The sequence below is a fragment of the Bremia lactucae genome, linkage group LG13 (assembly GCF_004359215.1).
Source record: "Bremia lactucae strain SF5 linkage group LG13, whole genome shotgun sequence".
In the NCBI taxonomy this organism is placed as follows: Eukaryota; Oomycota; class Peronosporomycetes; order Peronosporales; family Peronosporaceae; genus Bremia; species Bremia lactucae.
In genome coordinates, this window is record NC_090622.1 from 2,743,745 (window position 1) to 2,765,423 (window position 21,679).

At 45.3% G+C, this 21,679-nt stretch overlaps 6 protein-coding genes across 6 annotated transcripts; 4 read left to right on the forward strand and 2 right to left on the reverse strand.

Annotated features, from left to right (window-relative positions):
- Window positions 1–3,964: 3,964 nt before the first annotated feature.
- Window positions 3,965–6,820, reverse strand: CCR75_003829 (uncharacterized protein; the record flags this gene model as incomplete). The annotated part of the gene is made up of 1 exon (XM_067961922.1): window positions 3,965–6,820. The coding sequence occupies one exon, from the start codon at window positions 6,818–6,820 to the stop codon at window positions 3,965–3,967; it is 2,856 nt and encodes a 951-aa protein (XP_067823470.1).
- Window positions 6,821–7,484: 664 nt separating this feature from the next.
- On the forward strand, window positions 7,485–9,032 carry CCR75_003830 (uncharacterized protein). The gene is made up of 2 exons (XM_067961923.1): window positions 7,485–7,812; window positions 7,876–9,032. Exons 1-2 carry the CDS (start codon window positions 7,659–7,661, stop codon window positions 8,814–8,816), a joined length of 1,095 nt encoding a protein of 364 aa, XP_067823248.1. The 5' UTR covers window positions 7,485–7,658; the 3' UTR covers window positions 8,817–9,032.
- A 758-nt stretch (window positions 9,033–9,790) lies between these two features.
- CCR75_003831 (uncharacterized protein) lies at window positions 9,791–12,091 on the forward strand (the record flags this gene model as incomplete). Its single annotated transcript, XM_067961924.1, has 1 exon — window positions 9,791–12,091. The coding sequence occupies one exon, from the start codon at window positions 9,791–9,793 to the stop codon at window positions 12,089–12,091; it is 2,301 nt and encodes a 766-aa protein (XP_067823247.1).
- Window positions 12,092–12,399: 308 nt separating this feature from the next.
- Window positions 12,400–12,606, reverse strand: CCR75_003832 (uncharacterized protein; the record flags this gene model as incomplete). The annotated part of the gene is made up of 1 exon (XM_067961925.1): window positions 12,400–12,606. The coding sequence occupies one exon, from the start codon at window positions 12,604–12,606 to the stop codon at window positions 12,400–12,402; it is 207 nt and encodes a 68-aa protein (XP_067823246.1).
- A 2,269-nt stretch (window positions 12,607–14,875) lies between these two features.
- Window positions 14,876–16,210, forward strand: CCR75_003833 (uncharacterized protein; the record flags this gene model as incomplete). The annotated part of the gene is made up of 1 exon (XM_067961926.1): window positions 14,876–16,210. The coding sequence occupies one exon, from the start codon at window positions 14,876–14,878 to the stop codon at window positions 16,208–16,210; it is 1,335 nt and encodes a 444-aa protein (XP_067823245.1).
- A 737-nt stretch (window positions 16,211–16,947) lies between these two features.
- On the forward strand, window positions 16,948–17,352 carry CCR75_003834 (uncharacterized protein; the record flags this gene model as incomplete). The annotated part of the gene is made up of 1 exon (XM_067961927.1): window positions 16,948–17,352. The coding sequence occupies one exon, from the start codon at window positions 16,948–16,950 to the stop codon at window positions 17,350–17,352; it is 405 nt and encodes a 134-aa protein (XP_067823244.1).
- Between the last annotated feature and the right edge of the window lie 4,327 nt (window positions 17,353–21,679).

Genomic DNA, 21,679 nt, shown 5'->3' on the forward strand with positions numbered 1-21,679 from the left:
TTCATCAGATGGCCATCTGATAAACAAATGGCAGACATCTTTACGGACCGATGCTGCCAGTTGATTCTTCGCTTATATTTTCTGATCCAAGGCAAACCTAGGATGACATTAAATTGTCATCCAAATCCAGAAGGATGAAATCTTCATCGCACTGTAAATCTTTTAGCGAAATTTCACTACGCGTTTCATTACCATTATCGATGCGCCTGTCGCTAGACGCACCGTCATCCTCGTTGGAGGGATGTCGCGCTCAACATATTTGAGCCTACGACTCTCTAGCGACTGGTGACGAATAAAGTTTTTCGACCTACCACAGTCCACAAGGGCTCGAGTAACAAATCATCTGTCACTTTTAACTCCAAGGTGATGAGGGATACCTCATCGCCAGGTGCAGAGACACATAATGTTGTGTGCCTGGAGCAACTTTAGTCAAGAGATTTGCAAATTCTCTTGAGGTTGCTAGATCAGTAGGGCGTTGTGCCCCTACTGACCCCGACCGTTTTTTGGCGGTTCGCCTCGTTGTTGCGATTTCGCAACAACGTCGGACCCGCGACTGTTGCCCTTTTTGGCATTCGGTCCAAAATTACGTTCAGTACCTTTCGGCAGTGGGCGTGGGGCACGACACTCATGAGCGAAGTGTCCTTACTTCTGACAGCGATTGCATGTCTCCAATCGCTTGTTGTTCGAAAAGCGAGGTCTCCCGCTTTCGACGTAAGAGAGGTCCATAGGTTCTGGACCTCCTAGCTCGTGTCGTCTTGGAGGACGATACGATGACGAACTTGCTTGAGCCTGTCTCAAGCTAAAGTCCTCCTGTTCCGCAACGGATATTGCTACTTCAAGCGTATCCAGTTCCAAGCGGAAAAGGTGGGTCTTTACGGGACCATCCGTAAGACGTTGCATGAACACCGTAATCAACGTGTGTTCATGAACTGGGCTGTTTCTGGTACAACTTGCTAAGAGTCGTATGTGCTGGGCATAAGCGTGAACATCACGCTTGCCTTGTTTGAGTTTCAGAAGCTCAAATGGATACATCACCCGCCCGTGGCTGAAATGCTGACGGGGGCGGCCCGTGTTCCGCAGGTGTCCTGTTGATCTGAATGATGTGATGAAGTGCACTTTTCGACCCATTGAACGCGGCCCACCCAAGTCGAGGAAAATTTAAATGATCAATGAATTAAGCCCTGTCCGCTTCACAGAATGTAAAATGGCCCAAAACGTCATTCATCTCGCTGTCCTCTGCAAGTCTTCGCATCACCCTCGTGTCTACTAAACCCGTAGCTGCCATTGCGCAATACAGGGCCGAGCTCCTCGACCGTTTCTAACAATGATAGCCATTACCAATCAATTCAAAGCCGACGTACAAACGCTCTGCATACAGTTTAAATCTCCGGCGAAGATTGTGTTCGTGGGGTCCAAATTACAGGAGAGGAGACAGGTAAATAGAACATTTGCGTTTCGAACGAAGTCAAGGAGTATACAGATCTCGTCTAACCGAGTCATGTTGTCCAACAGTACCGTGTACCAGCACGAGAGTGTCCCGAATGGCCACCCGGCATCCTCTGATTAGGCCAGATTGATCCCGCGCTAGCTGGTAAGCCTTCTTCAATCAATAAGCCTGACCTTGCAAGCAATATGAACATCTTGCTACTAACTAGCCACCTTCCTTAAAAGTAGATGCTTCGCGTGGACGATTATAGTTGATGACTTTAGTCAGCTCTAATAAGCTGTAAACGGCCGACAAGCTCACCCGCAACAAATATAAACCAGGATGACTAAATGTCGTCCCTCATGTTCTTTCGCGCCGTTCCGATTTTGATTTAGTACAAAATTTAGTCGTGGAAGTTTAGAGCACATTTTAAAAGTGCCAGTTTATATATTGGGTAAAAATTATCCAACTGCACGCCGAGCAGTAAGGATAAGCCCACTGTAGCAACTATCAACAGTGAGCATGAGCCCAGGTGTTGCAACAAAAAATCTCTCGTGGGAAGAATTACTTGACGACGATAGAAGAGCCTATCAAGAAAATAAGGCTCTTAAAAGGTTGATGGTATACCTTACAAATCTATCTCAACAACCCTTAAGGGATTGTCGAAACTGTATCGATCCTCAACGGAGCGATACAAAAGACGCAATGGCTTACTGTATTACACTGCCATTGCTGGCAACAAACCTCGGGTTGTAGTCCCCACCCATATTGATTTGCGCTTACGCATCATGTATGGGTGCCAAATTGTATCAACAAGTGGTCATCGTGGACGTAAGAAGACTTATCTCACGGCGCGTCAAGACTTCTACTGGCCTCGCCAGTGTGAATTCTTACGCAAGTAAATTCGTGCTTGAGAAGTTTGTCAACGAACGAAGCCTAGCCGTTCATCCCGTATTCCGTTACATCTGTTTGTTCTAGCAGAGTGTTGGTCGTCCACATCTATGGACTTCGTCTTGGGGTTCCCCGAAGATGCTGGCAAGAATTGTAACGGGGTGTGATGTGTGTTGATTGTTACATTAAGATGATACATATTGTTACAGTCTTGAAGTCGATCACAGCAAAAAGCTGCTCTTGTGTCTATATATTGACACATTCTTCGACTCCATGGGAATATCCCGTGAACTGGTTTCAGGTCGAGATCTCCAGTTCACGTCGAAGTTTTGGCAATCTGTATTCAAATAACTTAGAACACAGTTGAAAATGTCAAGTTCTGATCATCCGGAAACCGGTAGTTCGATAAATGGTGCAAATCGAGTAGTCAAAGAGACACTGCATAGTTACATCCCTCGCTTAGGAGTTGAGTGTGAGATATTACCGATGACAGAATTTGTCATCAACACGAGGTGCATGAAACAACAAAGCATGCACCGCTCTTTGTAAATGGCATGAGCCATCGATGTATACCCACCTTGTTTTTGAGTGACATTAATTCAAGGGGGAAGGACTCGCTCTGCTGACTCTGGTAATAAATGATGATGATATACTCAACATCGACAACAATAATAGTAGCGAGCACAATGATGCTCCCACTAAAGAGGAAAATGATATCTCAACAGTGCGCACCAGGCGCACTGAAAGCAAAAACAAATCCGATCGGACAATTCCTGCTGGCATAAGAAGCAGTTGTCCGTTTTGTGCAGGATTCCATCGCCGATGCGGTGGACCGACAGGAACGGAACTTTAAAAAAATGGAAGAGCAAACGTCTTTCCAATTTATGTTAATGATCTAGTCCTACTGTCTACGGTAAATCTACCTAAACAAGTACACGTGAGCAATTGTTTCGCAAAAGTCCTCGTACTCATTAACGCTTACATGTGCTATCGCGTTAACGGCAAAGTATAAGTAACTCGCTTAAGCGCCATCCATTTTCAGGGCTAGTTCATTCGGCAGGTGAGTTGTTACACACTCCTTAGCGGATTCCAACTTCCATGGCCACCGTCCTGCTGTGTGACGAATGTGGGCAGTAATGAATTACTACCCAAATATATCGACTCGTTCCGTGTACTGCACCGCCAAGAATTGCGTACACGATCGAGCTGCTCGCAGTATGCGTACGCATCCTACGTCTTGCGTTTAACGCATCTGCCGGTAATATGAGTACGAGGCTGTTTCCGGTCCCAAATCACATCGGTACGGTCCAAGGAATCCGCAAAGACTGATGGCCGCGAATTTGAGACCGACAGACTCGAACCAGACGCTTTACTTCATTCTTCAAGATAACATTTCTTGAGAAATGTTGCCAGCTCGACGCAAAGGGTTTGATACGCCTGTTCATTTGACAATTAGTCGACCGCAACTTGCGCTTGAGCATATAATGAAATTTATTTAAATAAAAAAAAAGTCATTTTATAAATAGTTGTGGCTCGCAGAAGCCAAATTGACTCTGTGTATCGCGTGCGCTAAAGTACGTATTTTATTATCGTAACCACATCATGTGTGTCTACATGAAACAATAGATTACCAATCGTCATCCGTTTTTAAGCCGAAAGTGTTGGTGCATTTGCCCGTATCTTGGTAGGACAGGTAGGTGGTGTACGTACAATTCGGTAGTCGATTGGACTAGACGGACTTCGTAGCGCACTTGCGTCAAAATGTACGACCGAATAAGACCGATGACTACTGCGGTGACTCCAGCGACGTGAAGCTGTACGATGATGTAACGATTTTACACACTCGGGTGCTGTTCGTACAGAATTTAATGCGGTTGGATAGACCATTGAAATTGAGCCAGGAATGGCCATGACAAAGCCATTAGAGCGCCTTTCAAACCTACTACACGTCGCAATGTCCCATGAATGTGCAGGAATTGCAGCTTGTTCACCGAATTGTGTAGTGGCAAACGGTGCTTGTATCCTTCGTACAGGTGGTGGTGTCCGTACATACGAAATTGTACGCACCTGTGGTGACAGTCTTAAGTTGCCAACAGAGTCAACAGATGTCACAGGTCCGTCAAACGACGCCAACATGGTACTTAACGTCCGATTCGACTCGATTAAGTGCGCATTGCGTCGATTTTGGACTTGCAATTGCGTAAAGGAAGCACTATCGCTTTGAAGAGGCAAGACAGCAGGGTCATAAATAAGTTCCTTTACCACACGTTGCTGAAATCGATCCGCATATTGACGAGGACTTACGACAGAAATGCCATGTCGATCTTGCAAGAGCACCGAGACACGAATAAAATGTTCCACACGTTTGCGAACATTCCATGGTTGAAGAATGTCAATTAATCCAAGGTAGTACAGTCCTGGTCCATGCACTTCGTCAACACTCATGCCTCGTGGCAAAGAATGCGTTTTTTCGTAATTCGAGCAACTTAACAAGTCAGTGTCACTATTGTGCGAATTGCTACGATTGCGAATGGTGCAATGATTTCCGTACGACTCGTTACTATGGCTTCGACTACTTCGAGACGACATGGGATAGTGGTTACTATGGTTACTCAAAGGTACCCCATATCGTTCGACCGAGGAATAATGAGAGACATTTCGATGGTGAATACCCACCAGGAGACTGTAGTCAATGCAATTAATACTGCAAAGAAATTCCGAGTCCGCGGTTAATTGCATGGCCACAGCTTGTGCGGTTTCAAATGGCAACGCCATGTGGCGATTCCAATTGAGATCTTTGCCAACTTGATCGTATTGATGATTTAAATGGCGCTCGCCACGACCGTGACAGCGTTGCTCGTAGGTACGAATTGTATACTCGGCATTACAGAATTTACACGTTGCGACGGTGCCAAGGGGCTTTCGACCTTCAAGTCGCCCAACCCACGAACCTTTTAAATCAAATCGCTCGTGGATGGGCAACGACGTGGCAAAGACACTTTGCATGACGACAAAAAACACTGTTTTGCCATACATTGTGAGTCCGTGGCACCCAAAAAACCGGGTCATGAAAGTATCCGGATGCCGTTTCATATACGTATAGTACGTTGGTAAAATACTGAGAAAAAACTTGAGTTCTTCGTTGGCGAGTGTTTTGACAACATATTTGCGATCTTGCGTGAAATAGAAAAATGCGCCACTTTTGCCTTCGCTGACTTGCTCTTTGGTCGTTTGTTGCAATGAATTGCGATAACTGGCACTGGACACTTTAGCCACTTCACGCAAACACCGAAAGACGTGCGGGGCAAAATCTTTAAACACAACCCCTTCATTGCGCGAGTGATTGTCATGAGTTTCTAAAAGGAGCTCTTCGATTTGAGTATAACTTTCTTTTCGGTCACAATAATCATCATTTAAAGCCGGCCCCCGTTTGCCCTCTTCGAGCGACGCATCCGAGAGCGACCGACTCGACGAGTCTGTCGAAGCTCGTGCTTGGTCTTCCGCTCGATCAACACTCTGGCAAATTCCTTTTGAGGTACTAGTGAGAATTTCTAAACGAAGGGCCCAATTAATATTGTCGTCCCAGTTGCCATTATTTGGCACGGGAAGAATGATGGTCCCTGTTTGACGAAATTGCTCGAAAAGAGCAAGAATGTTGGACGTTCGGGTCCAAATTAATGCATGAACCATCCCTTTTGCCAGCAACAGACACGACAACAAATGCCACACGCAACATTTTAAACCTCCTTTTATCTCGAAACTCGAGTATGGCAACAACCGTAAAACGGCGTAACATACTAACACCACAGTCCAGTAGCCAAAGTAACACCCGACGTAGTACTTGAGGTGGCGCTGGATACGCTGTCGTGTCCGGAATGTATCTGGAAGGCCTTTCACAAACGTATTCCACGTTCGCACGATTGCAAGGAGGGACGTGCAGTACACGACAACCATATAGACGGCAAAAAACACACCAGCTGTCAGCGTCGTGTGGCTATTCTTTTCGATACGTATGGACGTGCGCTGGAGACTGTCGGCTCCGGAATTGAACCAACAGAAGCTAAAGAGTGCGTACTGCGTACTGTCAAAGTGCGAGATCATGGCGCAGAGGAAGCTCCAGAGACCGCCACAAATATGGTACTTTGTCATTTGCCCTTTGGATGCTGAAAAAGGGTTTTTTAATGCTAAAAGTAGGTCGATGGCAAAAATTAGCATATACGTTTCTTGCCCTGTGTGAAAAAAGTCGACTAAAATACCGATATCGGTGCATTTGACGGAGCTAACTGTCCGATCGAGTAGAAATAGAAATTGATAAATCGCACCATATAAACTCATGCCAAACATAATGCCCGCGGGATGTTGCCGCACGGCCAAGATGCGCCAATACGTCCCCACGACGTAGAAATACCCGATTAATGACGCCACAGACGTTATGACGGGCAAACACGATCTTTCTTTCGAACAGTAGGCGGCTTCGGATGAAAACAGGCTTTCCTCCACCATCGCGGTCACTAAATTAAAAAAATTGCGAACGAGGGATGACAATCACTCTTGACGGTGACACTACTAAAAGTGAAGTACCCTGCGTCATTTAAAAATTCTCGTCATGGCAATTTTAGTGGCAAACGACGGTACTTAACATACCAGAGAAGGCTCGGGTCGTGGAGGCGAGTTCCCAACGCGTTTGCTTGCTTTTAGCGGCTCCTATTAGTATTTTCGGCCTGAATGTGTGGACCGGTCGCCTCCCACGAAATGGCGATCGGGCCACAATTTCCAAGAAGCCGTTTCGGAGCTTTCTTCCACCGTTTGTTGCAACATCTTTGCTGTTTCAGCACCATGCCGCACTGCTGCGTCACCTACCCTCATGCTAGAACTGAGCATAGGGGTCAGAAATGATATCACTTATTATGCTTTTGTCCTACTGAATAATTACAGTATTGAAATTATTATTCGTTTTAGACACTTTAAGACGATGGATTTTTAATCCATGGCAAATTCACAATATCACACTCTCCGGCGTATTGTCGACGCTGCCTTGTTCATGAGGTTGCATTTGAGTTGAAGTCCAATGGCTTGTCGTAACGATCGACGAAGTCTTGGAGGGTTTCTAAAAATTCGGCTACTTACTGTGGCTTCTGTGATGACCTCTAAGGCCAAAACAAATTTGTGTCTTTGTTTTAAACACATTTAATGCTATCGTCTCGATTACGCAATAATTTATCCAGATTTTGACTTTTCTTTACCAGATGTACCCATTTCACGACCACATTGCCGCTTACATCCTTGAAGTTGCGTGCCCGCACGGCAGCTATTGCACCATTTCATTAGTTTTATACCCTGCATGTGGTGCAGTCATATTCCATCACAAACAAAACCCTCGAATCTTTGGATTTCTCTTCATTATCGAATCAACCACCACACGACGACAATGGCTACCTTAAAAATTGTTGTTTCTGGCGCTGCCGGTCAAATTGCGTACTCGCTGCTGCCTCTCCGTACGTCTTCCTTGTAGCTTGTCTGTAGCTTTGCCGTGGCTTAATGCTGTGCCATCTCGCTAGTCTGCATTGGCCACGTCTTTGGCCCGAACCAGCGCATCGATCTGCGTCTCTTGGACATTCCACCGGCCCAAGAAGCACTCAAAGGCGTGACAATGGAGCTGCAAGACTCCGCATATAACCTCTTAAACTCGATCGTCCCAACCTCCGACTTAAAAGTGGCATTTACAGACGTAAACGTCGCTATTCTCGTCGGCGGCTTCCCTCGGAAGGAGGGCATGCAGCGCAAGGACTTGATTGACAAGAATGTCGCAATCTTTCAAGCACAAGGTGTAGCCATTAACAAGTACGCAAGTCGCGACGTCAAGGTCCTTGTCGTTGCAAATCCGGCCAATACAAATTGCCTTATTGCAATGGAACATGCGCCCAGCATTCCACGCCGCAATTTCTCGGCGCTCACGCGTCTTGATCACGAGCGTCTGCGGTCGTTCGTCGTGGAAAAGGTCAATGCAACGCGGGGTACTAAAGTTACGTCCAAGGACGTTACAAAAGTAGTAATCTGGGGTAACCACTCGAGTACCCAAGTACCCGATGTAACCAATGCGGAAGTCAATGGTGCGCCATTGACGAAGCTTGTGGTAGACAAGGAATGGGTCGAAACAAAGCTCGTAAAGGACGTCCAGGAGCGTGGTGCAGCGATTATCAAGGCACGCAAACTATCCAGTGCCATGTCGGCCGCAGCTGCAATTGGAGCGCATTTACGTGACTGGTTTACGGGTTCAAAGGACGGCGAGTATGTGTCCATGGCCATTTGCTCGGATCAAAACACGTACGGAGTCCCACAAGGGCTCATTTACTCGTTTCCAGTCAAGTGCACGGGAAACGGAGCGTATGAAGTCGTCGATGGCCTTCCCGTGTCGTCTCGGATTGAAGCCATGATGAAAGCCACTGCCCAAGAATTGGCGGAGGAGAAGGTTGAGGCGGAAGAAATTCTGTCGCGTTGATTAGGAGAAAATGGTTTTTGGAAGTACCAATCGAGTAATTTTAACCAATACAAAACGAATCGCGGAATTGGTGTGGTTGACTTGAAGGCTGCCACACTAAAAAGGGTTGGGTTTTGAAGATGCCAACGAAATAGATACACGAAAACGATTTTAACAAAGTGAAGTCTGCATAAGTACCGAATGTAATTAGAATATTATGTGCTATACTTGACGAAACCTATTGTTGCGTGTTAATCTGATGAAAGCAGCGAATTCAATATCGTTGTGAGAAAGACTTGAAGCGATTACTGTTGCATTTGGTCTAGAACTTCGTTAAGTTCATGCGATTTGGCACAATTGGGATGCTATTGTGAAGCCAATGACCATCGTAAAAGCTTAAATTTATATGGGGTTACGAGAAGTCAGTTGATATTCATGTACGCTGCACAAACGTGAAGTATTAAAAATAGAAAACTCCTAAGATCTTTAAAATTATTGTTTCACTCATCTCGAAGGAAAACCTTCGATTATTTCCACATCGTAAGTGCGCTCCAAATTTTTATTCCTTAAAACTCATTTCGGTGAGTCGAGTTACATTACCGTTATGTTTGATCGACACGTAAGAACGCGCAATTTCGCACGACTTCGTGTTCGACTAAATACAGAATTTTATACTGTCTAAATTTATAGCTTACTGGTTATTCAATCACGTTCTTTCGAGAATTATTTCTCTCGAAATTTAGTAGATTTATTTAAAACCATCACCTTAATGTCCGCGGTTTCTTAAGTCAAAACGCTGAAACATTCGTATAAATTATGCGCTATCTCACAACTGCTCAACGGCATAAGCCACCGCTGGCAGGAACATCTTGGCCATTATCGTCCTCTATTTACAGATCTGTCAAAAGTCTCCCTTTATCCTGCTCCTCGATGATCATATTGCATCGAGACCCACTTAACAAATAGAAATACATACTAATACAGTTCACGAATCAATGAATCGGAGACGCTCGACTTTGAATACGAATTTCGATTCCAGCCGAAAACCATGTTCAACAACAATCGACAGCTTCGAAACCCAACACGACAAATCCAAGCACGGCAGCATTATGACCAATACCGAATTGCTTCATCTTGCTCGAGAGGCTCGTGCTAGTGTAAAATTTGAATCGCTAGCATGCAAACTTGTGGAAGAGAAAGACTGGAAATTCGTCAAAGATGTTGGCGAATTCTCCGTCTTTCGACGTTATGAATCGAAGAAAAACAACAGTAAACGACAAAGGAGTCTAGAGGTCATGTGTGTTGGCAAATTAAACTCGAGCCTTGAAGAAATAGCGAGCATCCTTCATCCCGCCTCTGAAGCTGAGCACAATACGGTCATGAGCGCTTTATACCCCAAAAGCTTTATCTTTGGATCATACGAACGGGATGTTTGTTGTACGGAAAACCAAGTCGAAGATGAAAACGAAGACGTACTTTTTGATTACGAGGAGCAACTCGGTGTAAAAACAAATAGCTTCTTTCGTACGACCCTATGGGGCCATAATGAACAGTGGTGCTACTTTGACTACTTTCGTCACAAGAAGGAGCGAAATGGCTTCATGATTCTTAATAAAGCATTGCCTCCTACCGTCGAGACACCCGGTCGAATTGTAGGCGAAAATTATCGTGTTGATCAACTCCATGGACTAAACACGTCATATCTCGTCGAGCGCATCCCATACGAAAAAGGTGCACGAGTCGTTTTTCACGCGTGGTTTGACTTAGTAGACGAAGGTCAAGAAGACTGTGCAAGTAAACGAAACCATTCAGTACGCAATACTGTGGAAATACCATGCTCAAAATTGACATCCTCAAGCTCAAGTCCTTCCGATTCGGTTGTGGTAAAAAAAGTCGTTCGAAACAAGTCTCGGATTCGTCGTTTGTTGGCCATGGCCCATGGTGTGACAAAGCTTCCACGTCTTGTCCGTCGTCGCCGATTTGGTGTTCAAGTGCCTATTGACATGAACGCCGTACAGGTCGTAAACACGCGCTGTCCATGTTGTACGCATAGCTTAAAACCGGTCAAGATGTCGCTGGCCATGGCAGCTTCGGCATTCACTCATCGTAGTCGAGGGTCTATGAAACCTAATACTAAGCGCTGCTACTTATGTGGGTATCTCGTATGTGTCGAGTGCTGGAGCGCGGAGAATATGGAATGCACAGCTGGACGGGTAGCGGTGATTGTCGTATGCACAAGGTGCCGTGCGAACGTTCAAGCGTGCGAATACTCGGAAGTGTTTGCTGAATCAGCTTCTAATCGTGGCCCACCTCGCGTTGTTAGCGACGGAACAAGCCCATCGACAGTGTCGTTGCTAGTCGATTTCTTGTCGACATCTCTATTAAATTCGGCAGCCGAGAGCTTGGAGCATGCTGCCGTGATGGCTGTTATTCGGACACTTCTTCGTCAAAATTCGAAAGATTTCGACAGTGATTTAGATGCGGATTGTTATGGCGAAGACAGCTATGACTTTGTTGATGCGAAGCCTAAATTTCAATTCGTAGGTACAGAGGCAATTGAAAAAGTTGCTAAAATTTTAAGTGATGAGGATCGATTTACGCCTCTGGAGGCGTGTAAGCTTGGAAATGCTGAAGAGAGAAATTATGTTTTGGAATTGCCAGCAGATCCTCATATTGATGTACCCCGTTGGCCGATTCCAAGCAACGAAGACGATCGAATTACTAGCGCCGCAGCGTTCGGGATTTTGGAACTTGCAAATCGTCTCGCTCCAACGGACAAAAACACAGACTTGAGAGGCTATATACCTGATACTAAAGACCTTGACCTTCTTTGTAAACTCGCCGTCATGACAATGAATTGTTCATATTCCTTTGTGCTAGTCATGGCAGAAACACACGGCCATGTTTTGGCAAGCACACTCCCGGCGTTTTCAGGTGCCGCTGTGCCACGAGAACAAACAAATTGTCAACATACGCTAATGTCAACACACCCGTTCATGGTCGCTCACCACGAAGCGGACGTACGTTTTCAGAACCAAACAGCCACTAATTTATTACCAGTCCGCTTTTACGTGGGGTTCCCTGTTATGATTCCGCCGGCGAATGGCCAACAAGGTGACCCTGAAGTGATTGCAGGGACGCTGTGCTGCGTCGACTCAAAGCCTCGAGCTGAGATCACTCGTACGCAATACGTAACGATGATTCGACTTGCAAGAACCGCGAAAACGTTTTTGATCCAAAAGGGTCGTTTGCTGCAGCAAAAGTTGAATGAAGTAGCGAAAGTTCAGGAGAAGTAGCTGACTCGTTTCTCTTGTATGTGCTGCATGGAGCACGAGTATAAATTAGAAACCAGCGCTTGAAAACAGATGCATCCTCTTTCCGTGAAAAGGTTGCGCAGGTATCTTAATGACTTTAGAAGTTTTAAATTTGGGTATGAGACTCGTGGTGCAATTTGGACTCACGGCGAATGAATCATCGACAGGCTCAGCTATCTTTTGACAAGTTAAAAAAATATATCGAGTTACGATACGCAAGGCCGAACTTTGCAAAGCACTTGATGTTCATGTACTCACGTTAAATAAATTACGAACGAGTTGGCTACTTCTCAGCATACTTTTAATATCAACTCGTGCGTTGATTCGACCACGAGAAGGATGAGGTCTAGAATGATGCGCAATTGTGCTACGCTGTCGACCGCCACACGGGCTTGTCGCTCGATACCAGAACGTTCGATTTCAAAAATCAAGCCCACTTGCAATACTAAAACGTGCGCTTTGAGATTAGAGATGTTTTCTGTTTTCACGCCATGCATTACTGTCTGTCTCAAGACTAAAAATTCTTGTGTGAGAAGCTAATCAGTAACTAAATAGAGCTAAAGTCAAGTGCTAGTTTCGCCGATAACAATTGCATTGTATGCACATCGGGAATTTTTCCGTCGTCCATCGGACAATAATCGCGCACGAATTGAAAGGCAGCATAAAGATGTGAACGAATTATCGAAGTTGCTAGCCTTTAATATGGTTCCTGCCGTCGCTAAGTATTCACGGGTTGACTTTGAAGGAAATTTGTGTACGCTAAGAAACATAAAGAGTAAGTAAGAAATGCCAGATGGAACCATTGCGTTGGCAGGTCTTCCAATTTCGGCTGTTTGACGCCCAAGTAAGCTACTTTCCGAGGTAGATAGTCCAAACTTGCGCTGCATTCATGTAATAAACTCTTTGTATATCAGTAATGCTCATTGTACGCCGTTGTCTATGTAGTGTCGAACGTTCTAGACGCACGACATTCTAAAGGTGTACCCCTTGGCCAAATGAGCGTCTTATTGTGGTGTTAATTGTAATGAATAATTTATACTCAAGACGTTAACAGTATTCGTAGTACAACCTTAAGAAAATGTTATAGGACTTGATCAAAGCTGCGTAGGTATTTCGACTTTTAGGTCGATTAGCATCAGCTGTGAGCCTATGACCAGCATTATTAATTGCCTTATTCGGAGCAAAATTGACATCAGCCTGAAAGATGCACAATCCGACGTAGACGTTTGCTTTTAAAGTTATTTATGCCGCACAAGAAAGTGTTAAATGGGATTTGATCATGGTGGACGGATGCTCATCTATCTTGTGCACATAATTAATTTAATTGTTTCAATAATAGAACCCCTGGCACTATTCTAAAATTGATAATAGCAACACGTTAAATTTTCTTTTTCTGTTTGCACATCTCTGTTCTGTCATTTGCAAATCGACAAGTAAACTATCTCAAACGATGCGCAGACAACTTGCATTCACGTGTAGTCGTTGATCGAACTTCGACCAATTTTTGCAAACATGAAGCCATTACTTCAAATTGGATTATCATAACGTTACTCTTTACGTTCGAGTTTAAGCACGAGGGACATAAGCCGAACCAATCGGGCCCTATCTAATGCGAGAGCAATGCGCTTATATTCACGGCTTTTGCGTTTTGGGCTGCGTTAGAATGGCTATTAAAAACAGATAATGACTTGCTCGTCGTACAAAGCACGTCACGCTATTTTTATCATGCCGACAAACAACCACGACCAACCTCTCGAGCTGAAAGTAGGACAAAATCGGAGTAAGTTCTATTTTTCTGAAAAGGAGAGCGTGCCAAGACACTTGCGCTTCCTACGCTATAGTTGCATCGCAATTCGCAAAAAAAAGTGCATGAGGTCCAAAGCATGCAATAAAGTCTGACAATGCGCATGAAGGTAAAATATTTATAAGAAAAGAATTTGCTTAAAATGCGACACATCGAAGCCATCGCTTCAGATTTCACCGACATCCGCCAAATTAGTTCTGATTTGTTTAAATATTATAATACTGCAAAAAGATGAAAGCTTCCTACGGAATAGTGCATCCATTTAATTAAAGGGCGCCGATTCAAATTAGCTCTGCAATGTCGCAAAAGATAGGGATGCGCTGCTGATTTAAATACCAAGCTGGTCACAGTCTGACGGTATAGTAAAGCCGTCAGCGAAAGCGTCTGAAGTCCTATAGAATTAAAATCACTTTTTTTGAAAAAGACCGACGACCTTGTTCTCTGACCATCTTTAAAATGGGTTTTCATTGCTACTGGCTGCCATATTCACAACGTAACTGAAATATCGGATTTCGTAAAGCGACGAAAACTTTCAGCAAAGGCCGGAATCATTCGAGCGCCATGAGAATTCCCGAGCGCAAAAAGTCGTACTTACTTGTTATCAAGGTGTCACTCTTGGTCGTAGTGGTTGTGCGGCCAAGTCTTTCGTCGGTCTGAACCATCTGACTTTTTTTATATATATAGCCCACCATCCTGCTGGCCACGAGCGCCAAAGTGCGTGCTCTGACCTCTCGCTCGCCGCACATGCCCGACTGTTCGATACTTTTTGGTCTAGAGCCAGGCCTTTGGCATCTACGTAGTACTTTTCTACTACTATTCGACACAGGACAGCGGCTTAAGTCTTTAGTTGAGAACACGCTTATTCCCACTTTTATGAATACTACAACGAAGTATGGACACGCACAAACCAATCTGCCACCGCAAAGACCTCCTTCCTCTAATTACGGTCGCTTTCTATCCTCATGCCGAAACAGCCTCACTGGTCGTTTCTATCCTGCCGCCGGAACTCCTCTTCCAATGGCGAAAGGCATGATGAAGTCGGAAATGACCCTTGGCGATCAAATTATCTGTCGCGCTCTAAAAGGACTGTGTTGTCGGATAAATGGTCGCCTGCGTCGCCATCGTATTTGCATTTAGATGCACAAGAGCACTTGCCATTAACCCGCAAAGTGCGCGTTTCGGACGCCGAATTGATTTACCGTGCGTGCAATGCAAGCAAAGAAATTCACGGAAAGAGGCTCTTGCCAACTCCGTCCACAGCGTGGGATCACAAAACATTTTCGGGGTTTACTATGCTTTCACGCCGAATGGGAGGGGAAGACTTGGAGGTCCTTACAACGGGGGAAGTGGCGTGCGAACTTAATGACGTCGAAGCCTTGCTCTATTCGCATACTGAAACCGAGTATAACGCTGGGGCGGGTACGTTTTGGGGCGACCAATTTATTTATGGGTCTCTCGTGCACGAGGTCCAATTTCCAGACGAAAGTCCCAATTTCGACCCCAATTGGGCTGAAAAAGGGGCGAGTCGCCAAATAGTTCGGCTAACGGCCGAAGATCAAATGGCCGTCCGGACAGCTAGTTTTGCCCACTCGCGCACGTTTGCACGGAATGAAGAGTGGTGCTTTTTGGACCATTTTCGACCTCATTTGGTGTTTCCATCTCCTTTGTCCAACTCTTTAGTGGACGCGAGTGAAGAATCGTCTGGATTTTCGATAGTTATGACGTCTCTGCCTGAAAGCGAATTGCTAGCTGGCAAGATGAAAAAAGAGTGTGTCGTGCAGCTTCATGGTATTGTTGCAGCGTATGTTGTCCAGCGTTTGCCACCGACTGTAGGTTGTCGTGATCCACGCGTCCGTGTTAGCTTTCATGCCACGTTTACAGCTTCGAATAACCTGCCGGAGGGATACGCAGACTCGTCAATTGTAAGTTCACGGTTACTGTCCCTTGCTAAAAGCCTTCATCGACTTCCGACACTCGTGCAGCAACGAAAACGATCGTATAGTCAAAGCACGATTCAATGCAGTTACTCTAGTCGTTCAGGTCAGGAGCAGTGGGAGACTCAAGTGGCTAGTAGCTCTCGCTGCGTGGCATGCACGAAACGACTGCGAATGAAACATCTCATCGCTCCAACACGGCGATCAAAGCGGTGTCAAATTTGCATGTACCGAGCGTGCGCTTCGTGCTGGTCAAACGAAAGCGTTGAAACCTTTGGAGGCCACACCACGAGAATGGTCGTGTGTCGTCGCTGTCATGAAAATTTTGGGACCCGAGAGTACGCACACATTTATGTGACATAGTTGCGTACTTAGTATAAATCAGATAGGGTGGCCCACATTGCTTGACGTACCTTGTTAAATGTCCTTGTCTGAGTTCCCACTTAATCGATGATTGGACGATGGCGGCGCTCAATCACAAAGTTGCGGCGAGATTCAGAGCGTTGAATCAAGGATAGCCGAAGAATTATATCCTCAGACTGAATGGCTCAAGACAAGTATAATAAATTAAATTCATTCATGCCTCGTCAACTTTCCCCGTAACCTAAACTAGTAATAAATGTCAGCTGTCACACGACTGCTTTTAACCCAAACGCGAGAAGCTATCTACGCACTTAAGAATGTACTTGAAAAGTTGACGCTAGGATGTAAATATCAAACCATACGAAGCGCTTAGGTAGACCGACATGGGGTAGCCGATATTCTCTCGAAATTGCATTTTGTCGGCCCCGGCCGGAGGTTTCTATATCAAAAAGCTCAATCTTACGGCGACTTCCCTGTAACATTTTATGCACCCGACCACACGTCGTCGTAACCACCTCATACGTCGAGATTCCACGCAGCTGACATTCAATAGAGAAGCGCTTGAGCCTGCCCCGCCTCTACCCTCTAAAATTCAGTGAAAAGAAATTTCGACTATCCGCCGCAACTAGCACCGAGTCGAAAAGAGCGCCGCAGAATCCAAGAAAGCGGTAGGGACAACGACTGGTACGCGCGGGTTACGAAGATTAATTGAATAGCAACTATCGAAAGCACTCGACATGATGGGGCTCCAGACGCTGAGCGTGGTTCTTGCGACGCTTTGCGTACTGACGTCCGCGCTTCAGGCGGCTATAACTAAGGCTAGTAGCGGCAGTGCGACTGTGGAACAGCTTCTCGCGGAGGTACAAGCTGCGGTGGCAGACGACCGGGCGCTGGCGAATATGTTTAACATCTCAAATTCGGATCAATTGAGCGAGAGGGAGCTCACGGCTCTGCTGCAAGACATTCTTAATGTCACTTCCAGTAGTAGCTTTAGTGACGCGTCGGACAGGATGAGTTCCGATTCGAATGCTGACACGAGTGCGTCAAGACCGGAGTTGCCAGTCTCTGGCGTCGCAACGCATGTTCTATCGGCCGTCGTTGCGGTCTTTGCGGCACTCGCTGCTCTAAGTGCGACTTTGTAAGCTAATAGGACGACCGCAAATTTTCACGATAAAAGAGACGAGCACAGTTTCTAGTGGAAGCAAGCGCTTAAGCCGATGAATTGGTCGGCTAGTTTAATTCATTGGCGCATGAAAACGCTTTTTAGGACAGGAATACGACGACTTTGATTAAAAAGAGGGAATGAAGGAGTTATGGTATTAGTGGCTGGAGGTGCAATCTTGAAATTTTGCAAGGCTGAATGAAGCACAGAGTGCTGGTGCTCGTTTTAATTCGTGAAAACAGTAAATCTACTAGCCGAAGATTGGGTGGTGTGTTTTTTTTTTTATTAATAGCCCTCAGTACCAGGTCGTAATTTATCTGATAGTTACTGTGCAACTTATAAAAGTTTTTAGTATGTCTTCTGAAAGGTTGAAGAATATGACTTTGAATTAGGCAGATCAGTGAGCAGATATTTCGTTTAGGAATGACGCCGACCTGTGAGAAAGCATAGAAGTAGAAACAGTCTTTTCTTCGCTTTAAATTGATAAGTAATAATTTGAGTTGGATCAGTGTAAGGCCACAGCATATATGAGTGTAACATATGTTGGCGTCTTATAGACCAGAAATAATGGACCCCAGCCTCGTTGAGAGGAGTTTCAGAGCTTCAAACGGTTGAAGGCCGAGACATATTCGTGCGTGTATTATTGCGCGGAACCACGAGACACTTGCGTTCGGCGTAGCGACGCAAGATCTCGAGCTCTTCTACGTCGGATATCAGTCACGCGCGTTGTCAGATTTCGCGGTTGCAAATTGGCTTTGGATAGAAACACTCGGCGTTCGACGATTGATAATGTGTACATTATAAATGGTGCAGCAATTGAATGGCAGATACTGTTAGGATCTAGCACGGAGGCAGAGTATATAAAGTTAAACTCAAATGCAAGAGATGATGTGGCTCCTGCGACTGCTAAAGGACCTGTGCATACTCCAAAAAGTAAAAAAAACGACGGTGTTCAAGACAATTTTGATTAAAATCGAATTTAATATTCAATTCGCGTACAAAATGTGTCAACACGAATTATCCTATTTCCTTGAGCGTGTAGTGACAAACAAGAATCTTGTCGAGTAAATGCCAACGGTAAACATGGTTGCAGATACATTGACGAAGTGTGTAAGGGAGCTATTTCGCTCCACAAGTTAGAGGAAGACTTATACACTCAAAGAAACGCTTAGTTCCCTAAAACTATTAGATTCAATCAACTCAGTGAGTTGTAATCTCGTAGAGCTTAATGAATCCTAGTTCATTTGGTTCAGGGGTTCGTAGAATCAAGTGGCAACGTGTGCCTTAGATAGGTTTCTTTATCTCGCAGATCAATGCGCAAGCTTTAGGAACGCACTTGACGATTAAGATAAAAAAAGGAACTGACCTTTGTTCTATTATTAAAATATAAATTCTTGCCCTAGCTAATTTAAAATAGATTTTGGCCACTAGATTTATATCTGGTTGCTGCCACGTATAAGAGAATAAATTTTAGTGATTAATCATTAAAATGGAACAAAAGGGTATTTTACCCATTAGTTAATGTACCACAACAAGGATTCACCAACCGCCTACTGTTGACCCCGAATGGCAACAGTCGCTTATTCCTCGTTAAGGTTGAAATTTTAACAGCTAACCGTTCGGTTGTGTTTGACATTCCTTTGTCTGATGACACCTAAGCAAGAGTCACTGACTCTTAGCTCCTTCCTTAACTATGAGAAGCTGGCAACTTATAAAATTCACGCTCCATCGGAGAATGAGGGAAAGGAGCATCACTCATACACGCCTTGTCGTGTGGACGAATCTCGTCGGGCCCCAAATCCGTTCTCAGAACTTGTTGCCGCGTATGCTTTAGCTGCATTGCGCAGGACACCGGACCCTGAGACCTACATTATTACGAACCGCTCGATCAAGAGCAAAAGCAGGCAATCATCAGGGAGGAGCAACCTCGTCATCAAGCTACAGCCCTTGCGAAAGCAAAAACACACAGAGAATATCAATTCTCCGAAAAAGCGCCTCCAAGAGATTTAGGGTCGCTTACCTTTGGTAGCTAAAGACCCTTAGCTACTTAGAAACCTTCCTCTGCTTTACCATCTGGATCTCTGGACTCAAGGCGAAAACGCCGGAAGAGCTCGCTGCTCGCAACGCTCTTCATGATTGATACCTTACGCCAAAGGTAATGACGCGACGTCAATATTTGACGCGTTTGTGTGATCAGGCCCGTGGGGTCCCGGTGACCTCAATGAGGAAAATTTCGATCGTTTTTTTTCTAACGAATTAAAAAGCGTAAACGATGCTTCGTTAGAGATGTGGGTCCATCAGGCCCGTCGCCTCCACAACCTCTGCTCTATAAGAAATTCTGCGGATGTGGATGATATTCCTTTGGAACGGAAGCTCTGCATTGCTTTGCAAAGCTTAAAGCCAAAGGTCAATTACGTCCGGCGTATCTGCCGCAAACAAGGATGCGTCTAGCCAAGACTCCAGTGCTTCAACTGCCTACAAAGTCATGGATCCAAGCCGCACTAAGGCTAAAAAATCATTTATTCCCACTTGTATTGGTAAGAACGGTCGTTTGATACAAATATCCTGAGCGCGGCGCTCGTGAAAGTCAACGGCAAATGCGCAATCTTGCCGACGAGGTATCTCAAACTCCCGCGAATTTCCGAAGAGGGGTACCCAAGCCACTTCACCAAATACTAATATTTACCCTTGCGATGACGTCCCTTAAGGAGTTTTTCTCCACGTAATACTGAAGGCATCCTAGCTCATCGAGCAACGCAGGAGGGGGCCGGAATATCGATGGAAGCATTTGATGCTTTAAAGCACGAGTGCAACTTCTTCGCGAGAGGTTTGCTCAGATTGAAGGCTCCATTGGCGCGGTCTTAACCGTCTTTCGACGTTGAAATGTCATCAACCTCGTTTAGGGTCAGCTGGACATCCTGGTGAGGATACAGCAATCTACGGCACGGCCGCCTGTCTCGGCGCGAGCTCTTTAATTCCAGGTGGGAAAGGTCACGGTGTGGCTTAAGCAAGCCGACGTAGAACACGGGTGTGTACGCAGCTTGCGAGGAAGGTTTAGCGTGTAAGGTGGGTCCTTGTTGGCCACAATCGGAAATTGTCCAATATAGCGCGGGCGTAACATGGTCTTTAGGACCGCAGAGAATAGTTTATAGGTAGGTTTTAGTGTTGTAAAAACTTGGTCTCTGACCGCATAAGAATCGATAAAACTTCTGCCTTTGGCATCCGCTTCTTCTTTCAGTTCGTTTTGGCTATCAGCCAATGTGTCACCCACATGTCTTAAGACACTAGATCGCGTTGCGAGAGACTCGCTTACTTATTTCCGAACGGCTATAGGGCTGCTAATTCTTCACCACCAAGCCCTAAAACCTAGCGATAATCGCGAAACGGAACGCGTGAGTGTGAGACCTTTTACGTCTGTAGAGGTATGTACAGCGATATCTAACTCAAAATCCACTACTGGGAGCCATATCAGCGTAATTCTTGCTATATTTGTGCAAGAAGTTGGCGAGGCTTGACCACGTATGTAAAACATTTTGGTTCTTAGGAACTGACGGAACAACGATGGTTTTTATCTTAGCAGGATCCGCTCGAAGGCCTCGCTTCCTAATGAAACACCCAAAAATGGATTTTTATGCGGCAAAAATGCTTCTAGATGCATCGGCATAAAATAATGTTGTACGCATGCACTCAAGCACTGCTCACAAATGGTCTATGTGGTTTTCCACATCCGACCGACCGTGTTCCACACGACTATGGACAAAATCAATAAAATTAGTCTATGTATAAGCTCCATGAGGGCAAAAAAATTGCGTCACGAGACGAATAAATGTCGCCGCGGCGTTGGAAAGCCCCTGTGGCATACCTAACCAATCCGACAGCATACCGCTTGGGGGGCTAACCGTGTAAGTGGGATATCGCTAGCTCACATGAGCAGTTGGTAATAATCATCGACTATGTCAAGTGCACTGTACATCGTACATCCCACCATATTGCTCTGAAGAATATCATTTCTAGGAATAGGGTTTTGTGCTCGTATAGTGGCTTTTTGACCCAAAATGCCGGTGTCGAATGGGGAATATTTGCTCTCTCGTACCATCCCAGCCTCGTACTTAGCACCGAAGAAGAAGTCAATGACGTCACACTAGTCCTTTGGTAAAGGCCACTGTCCTGTAACACAGTATTTGGTCCCAGGAACCAAGTCAATTTCATGACGGACACCTCTATGTGGAGGTAAAATTGATGGTGAATTGGTACACACCACATCTTGCAATTCCTCAATAAGGAATAAAATGGATCGGTGGGATCTT

Excerpts from the sequence above, each read along its gene's own strand:
- CCR75_003830 (XM_067961923.1), top strand. The coding sequence starts at position 7,659 with ATGTGGTGCAGTCATATTCCATCACAAACAAAACCCTCGAATCTTTGG. Across the intron at positions 7,813-7,875 it reads GTACTCGCTGCTGCCTCTCC|TCTGCATTGGCCACGTCTTT; the intron begins GTACGTCTTCCT and ends CCATCTCGCTAG.